The following is a 7,039-nucleotide window of genomic DNA, read 5'->3' on the forward strand; positions in this document are numbered from 1 at the left end:
AAGCACTGCTGCTGTTGCTGATGATGGTCACTGGACACCACCACTCACCACCCGTGGGGATTCAATAAGCTCCGTTCGGCAAGACCAGAGTGAATTCGATTTTTAAGTCTGTGTTAGGGAAAGCGCTTTTCGTAGTTAATCGGTGATAATGTTCAGTAGTGTCCGTTTGAAAGTTGATAAAGTGTTAATTGGTAGCAGATTGGTAGGTGACGTTAAAATCGATTGGCTTGTTCATTTGTTTATTTGGTTCTACATCAACAGACTGGGTTTAGTCCTAATGATGGATTAAGCAATACTAGGAAATACAATATTGTCAAGAAGTAACAAGCTGCAAAGGCCGTGAAGTCCAACTTGATTCCTAATTCTTAAAAATATATCAAGGAATCTGTAGCGGCTTCCAAACAATTACCTTTCCTCAACTTCACTAAATCACTTACTAGATACACTGTCCTGTAATAATTGTACTTACCTTGGATATAACTTACTTTGAATTCACACCCTTGCATTGACGATGGAGTACAACAATGCCCTCAAAGCTCTCATTCGAGTTGCACAAGGAACAACTTTCCATCAGGAACTACAATATTTGCAGAACCACGACCAAAAGTCTTTGGCTCTGCAAAAAGCAGGCTTCAAGTCTCCGCTCAAAGACATTGACGTGTTGATCGACGACGCAGGGCTTCTCCGTTTGAACGGTCGCCTAGCTCAGTCACCTGGCACCTTCGACAATCGCTTTCCGATCCTGTTACCTGCCGATCATCATCTCTCACGGTTAATTGCCAGATCAATTCATCATCAAACTCTGCACGCCGGACCAACACAACTGCTCGCGACCATCAAGCAGCGTTTCTGGCCGATCCGTGGTAGAGACCTCGCTCGAAGGACAGTGCATCGTTGTGTGACGTGTTTCCGTTGTCGTCCGAACGCAAGCAATCAATATATGGCGCCATTGCCTGCTGCGCGCATTACACCATCTAAAGTTTTCGAACACACGGGGCTGGATTACTGCGGGCCGTTTCTCGTTCGTCAATTCGCGGGAAGGGGCGCTTCGGTAAAAGTCTGGGTCGCAGTGTACGTGTGCTTCGCCGTAAAGGCCGTTGTGCTGGACATCGTCGCTGGGATGCCAGCTGCTGCGTGCGTCAATTCGTTGAGGCACTTTGTGAGTCGCGTCGGTCGCGTTCGCGTTATACACTGCGACAACAGCACCTCGTTCGTCGGCGCGTTTCGCGAAATAAAGGAGATGCGACAACAACTCGTCCAGCAGCTGAAGTCCAACGAATGGGCTACCGAATGCCTGAAAAGAGGCATCGAGTTCCAGTTCATACCTCCGAGAGCACCACATTGTGGTGGGCTTTGGGAAGCTGCGGTGAAGAGCTTCAAGCACCATCTCGTCAGGATCATTGGCTCATCACCTTACCACTTTGACGATCTTCGCACGGCCGTTGCTCAGGCGGAAAGCATCATTTTTAAATTGACCCTTCCCAATTTGTTACCGAAAGACGTACGCGAAAAGAGTGAACGAACCACGGTTCAACAAAATTAAACCGCGGCTCTCAAACGACCCAAGGCCCAAAATTGAACCGCGGCTCTCAAATGAGAATGACTCACGAACCACGATTCAAGAGCCCTGGCTCTAGCAAATTAAGCCGCCGCTGTTGGTGTTGCAATTTTCCATAGGGCATATAGCTATAGCAGACAGTAGTTCTTGACAGTAAAACGATCCAAAACGATAAGCAACAGCAGCTCGCAGCAGAGCTAGTGCGTTAGGTATATAAAGAGTAAATAAGCAGAATAGGTTTGAAGTACGAATCGCTAATGTACTTTGTTACCGAAAGACAAAGTGATGAGGTTCGCTTATCAATCCCTCAGGTGGAGAACATTTTCCACTGAGTTTTAAAATCCACTAACTCAACAGCCGCTCCGTTGAATCTGGAACATCCGCTGGCCGAATCAGAAACAGAATCACATCCACCAAAATTGTGCAGAACCTCCTCCACCGAGAACGCGGAAAAACTCCGTTAAAATTTCCTTAAACCTCCGCTGGCAGCATCATAAATCAGCACCGAAACCGCATGGAGCCTCTTCCACCAAGATCGCAAGAAAACGCCATCGAAATTTCGCATCTCTTAGGCTGTGAACCATTTGCCGAGTTAAATTTAACTCGTGGTTAAAAGTGACATTTCGAAAGTTATTTCTTATGTTCGAAAATCCCCGTGCTGTCGATCGACCGGTTTTCGAGCCACGGTCGTCAAAATTTAACTTCTTGTAACCACTTCAGAAGTAACCACGCTCGGATAGCAGGGTTAATCGATAACTTTTCATCTGTCAAATTTTAACCAAAAGTTAAAATAATCCACCAAATGGTTCAGAGCCTTAATGGGCCATACTTTATGTGATTGTAATTTATTTATTTGTCAACATCAACAAGCTCAATGTAGCCCCAATGTAATTTATATAGTCAAACCGAGTCAAACGTAATCCACCACCACCACCATCCACCACCCTTTATCAGAACAAGACATACACACTTAGAAAAATTCATGTCAATTTAAGTGCTCTGAGACTGACATATACGAGCGTCAATTTTGACATACAATGGAGTCATGATAGTCGCGAAATTCATATATACTTTTCGTCGAGTAAAGAACTTTTCAGTCTTGGAGCTTTTTATTTTACAAAACATGTTTGTTTACATCTCATATTTTATGTCAAAAATGAATTCCGTTAGGTGTTAAATTAGGTATTTACCGGGTGTTCAATAAAAAATGAGAATGATTTCAATACCTTTCTGTAATTAAAGTAAAGAGCGTAAATTTTTTTCTCTCAAAAAGAATTGCTCTTTGGAGAAAATGGGTGACATGTTTCTTTTCGCTCAGGTGCTGTCAGTTTAATCGAAGATGGCGTCGAAAAAGCAAGCACTCCGCGAGCGTGTTGTACGGTTTTACGAAACGCATGGTCATCGTGGAAAAAAGTTGACGGTAGACCACTTTCGAGACGAAAACGTGCCCGTGAGTACAGTTTACCGGATCCTGGCATCCCTGAGCGTGAAGCGGAAGGCCGGTAGCGGCCGTCCGGCGAAGATAATGACGAAGAAGAAGAAGGAAGCGTTGACCGACAACACGGACGAGGCGATAGCGACCGTGAAATCGCAGTGCCTGTGGATGACGAAGAACTACCGCGGGACGTCGTTCGTGCTGGACGACGAAAGTTACTTTACGCTCTCGAAGACCCACATTCCAGGAAATGACTATTCCAGCGACAAGTCGGCCACACCCCCCGAAGTAAAATATAAGTTTAAGCTTAAATTTGAAAAAAAAAGTTATGGTGTACATCGCCATATTGTGACATGTGCATCCCACATGTCATTTCCCATGCTTTTCCATTATGCACTTCCAGCAGACCACACTAGTGGGAACATGCTGAGAAGGATAATTCTACCCGGCATTGAACCTTCAGTTCAATGCCTGTAAAATATCTGTCAGCGTTTATGGCGACAAACAGAAGTGTCGCATTACTAATTTATTGAACCATGCTGTTACCGAGTGTACAGCGATGGATTTCTATCTTTCCTTTTCCCGCATGGACAACGATCGCTGATTGGTGATCGTGTATATAGCATTTTTCATATCGGTGCTTCAAGTGTCTCCAGCTAGGAGTTTGTAATAAATTCGAGAAGACAATAAATTCATTCCCGCTTTAACCAGCAAAGAAAACGTATTGCTTCGTACGACCGTGAAATATCACAGTCAAGAAGTTAAAGTCCAGTACGGACTTTACAATATCGAACAGAGGGATTTTAAAGCCGTGGTTCAAGTCGAGCGGCCATCAATCAACAAGTGTACCAGGAGGAGTGTTTGGAGAAAATTCTTCTGCCGTTCTTAAAGGAGAATCATGCGGATGGGAAGTACGTCTTCTGGCCGGACAAGCCGTCTTCCCATTACGCCAAGAAGACGATGGAGTATCTTGAGCAGAAATCGATACCGTACGTGCTGAAAAAAAGGAACCCGACCAACTTGCCCTAGTGCCGTCCCATTGACGATTTTTCCGTTCCCCCTTTTTTTTTTTTTTTTTTTTTTTTTTTTTTTTTTTGTTTGTTAAAGTGAAGTTTTATTTGTCAGTTTAGCATACAAAGTTTTTTTGTTTTACCGTCAATTTTTTTAAAATCAATTCTACCGTTACAATCGTTATCGAAGCAGATATATGTAATAAACATATTCAGAATTGCCACTCTATGTCTGCCGTTTATTCCTAATAGGGCAGGTTTTAACAAATCTTCGAACTCGAGTCGCCTCCATCCACCCAAGATGACAGCTATTCTCTGCTGAAGAACCGTCCAAGCCGGGCCCGCGCGAGCACAAGCGCAAAATTTGTGGGAGAGAGTTTCTGCTGTACGGTTGCCACAATGCATACAGTTTTCGTCATCTACTCGCCGTCAGTGTTCACTCGGCTGTCGACAAAAGCAGGCCACTCTCGATGTGTGCTACGCGATCGTCTGTTTTCTCGGCAGCAACCATTGTGTGGTCCTCCTCATTGTTCTTCATCAGCAGTTCTTTCGGTCGATGCGTCGTCGACTTTGGAAAGCAACCGTTTCGTGAGGAGTGTGTGAGTGCTGACCACGTTTTGCGTCCATTGTTGCAATGGATGCGCTCTGACCCTCGTTGGCGTACAACAATTTGCCATACAATGAAACTACTGGAAGCGGCTCCAGTTCTGATGGAGGAGGCTTTATGGATAGCGGAAGATAAAGTGTTCATTGTGTTGTACCTTTTGACTATAGTTTTAAGATGTATTGTAAAGTGACCAAGAATCCTCGGCTCTGTAAAGTTTATTCGTTTGAGCCTTATCAAATAAATTAATAAACAAAAAAAAAATCTACTCGCCGTATCACGAATAGCAGTTTGCGGTGCTCTATCTTCTCGTTCACCAACAAGTAAAGCTTCGTCCTCTGCGCTGAAGTAAGTTGCCTCGATGCAATGTTTCGCCATATGCGTGACCAGCCACTTGCTGGACTGTTACGTTGGTAGCTCACTTTGCTGGACGAAGTACTGGTGAATTTGATCGGTGGAGGGGTTCTGTTGGATTTGGTGGGGAATTTGGGATAAGTTTGATAGGATTTGTCTAAGGTCGGGAAGATCTATTGAGATGGCTGGGCGGGGATTATCGTGGAAAAGAAGGGATCTATAAAAAGGAAGGGATTCGATCTCTTGTAGGTGTCGGTTGATTGCGAGTGACTTACATTTCAGAGCTGGTAATTGCAGCTTTAGGCCTCCATTCTCTCTGCTACGTGCCAGCTGCATCATTGGGACACGGGCGACAGTCTCTCTCCAGAGGAACGTACCCATTGCTGATGTGATTTTTGCCGTATGCACTCCCAACGGCGGTAGTATGGACGCGAGGTACCATATCCTGGACGTTCCGAACGTGTTGAGCATGATGACCCTTTGGTTCAGCGTCAGCGTGCGCAGAGAATGCAGCCACATTTGTTGCGCGAACTTCCCCACTAGCGCATTCCAGTTCATCGTTGTCATCAGTCGTATTGAATTTGCGAAAACAACACCCAGAATTTTAACTACGTTGACTGTTTGTAGCCACTGAGTGTTGATTCTGTTGCCTTCGCAAAGGCCAACATCGACGGCAACAGTTTTCCGCAAATTTAATTTTGCGCCAGCAGCTCTCTCGAAACGAGTGAACAGCCTATTTATCTCATCGATTTGCCTGGTCGATGTGACAATCACACTGATGTCGTCCGCATACGCCACTAGCAGATCATTCCCGCACACTCTTTCGAGTCTGCACACTAGTGGATGCAGATAAAGAACGAAGAGATGCATTGATAGCGGATCCCCTTGCCGTACAGAGCGTTGAATTTCGAACGGACGAGAAAGGTGCCCATTGATCAACAGCCGAGAGGTGGACCGGCTGGCGATTCGCGAGAGTAGAGCGATGAGATCCTGGTTGAAGCCGAGCGAGCGCATGGTTTCGAATAGAAAAGAGTGCCGGACCCGATCGAAACCATGATCGAGATCAAAGCTGATTAACTTCCTGGCACGGCGGTGGTGGCGGAGATGTGCTATCCGGTCCTTGAGAGCAAGAGTGGCTTGAAATATGTTGTGCTCTGAGTTGGAGCATTTCTGCCCGTCGCTCAAGACGTGGTGCTCTCTCATCACTTGCTCGAGTCTGGTTTTGAGAATGCGGGAGAAGAGCTTGTAGTCGCTGTTGAGCAGCGAGATCGGACGATATGAACGGGCTGTATCGTCGCCGCCCACGATGGGAAATACATAGGTGCCACAGTCGGAAGAAGTGTTAGTTTGTTTACATAAATGAACCATGCCCATTTTGTTATGGCATGTTTGCTATAAGAAATGCGCCTCGTGTTTATTAGCGAATTTCACATCAAATATTGATTAATTGAGTAGGAAATCAGTTTGGCACGGCATTTGTGACCAGCATACACCTTCCGGTAGTATGAAACAGGTAAAAAACTGTTCAAATCCGCAGATAAAAATTTTTGTTTTGAATTTCTGTATAGCAAAATAGTGAACTTTTCGTGAACATTAACGGTAAAGAACTCACCAACACTGGGAGACTGTGAGTTCCTGCCCACCGAAGCTCGCTGTAGAGATACTGATGTTCACTGTGGAATTCATCGAAGACGGCTCGAGATTTCCACTTGAAAAAGCATTTGATCTTGGGCTTAGCGAACAAAGCGGAGGATTCATCGGTTTCGTTCCCGTTGCCGCTTCTGCTCTGCGATCGCAGCGCATTTTCTGGCTTTTTGAACACGTTATCCAAAGCCACGACAGCTTGTGGTGGTGTTAAGTGGACCCTACACGATTACTTTTATTGACAATAATCGTATTGTCAATACATTCTATATTGACGTCAATATATCGAGATTGACAATATTTCTGAATTCACATCATGAATATTATTGTCAATAATTCCACTTAGGAAACTAAAGACTTTCTCTTCAGACACATATTCGGGAAGGTCGTAAACCCACACTTCAACACTACCATCTTCCAACGTGATCCAAAGC

General features: G+C 44.9%; 1 protein-coding gene across 1 annotated transcript; it reads left to right on the forward strand.

Moving 5' to 3' along the window:
• The first annotated feature begins 511 nt into the window (after window positions 1-511).
• On the forward strand, window positions 512-1,543 carry LOC135702926 (uncharacterized). The gene has a single exon (XM_065223978.1). The coding sequence runs from the start codon at window positions 512-514 to the stop codon at window positions 1,541-1,543; it is 1,032 nt and encodes a 343-aa protein (XP_065080050.1).
• Window positions 1,544-7,039: the final 5,496 nt, after the last annotated feature.

The sequence above is a fragment of the Ochlerotatus camptorhynchus genome, unplaced genomic scaffold (assembly GCF_037179485.1).
Source record: "Ochlerotatus camptorhynchus isolate MF236.1 unplaced genomic scaffold, CSIRO-AGI_Acam_v1.1 ptg000203l, whole genome shotgun sequence".
NCBI classification, from domain to species: Eukaryota; Metazoa; Arthropoda; class Insecta; order Diptera; family Culicidae; genus Ochlerotatus; species Ochlerotatus camptorhynchus.

Bases quoted from the DNA above. Each gene is read 5' to 3' on its own strand.
- LOC135702926 (XM_065223978.1), top strand. From the start codon at position 512: ATGGAGTACAACAATGCCCTCAAAGCTCTCATTCGAGTTGCACAAGGA.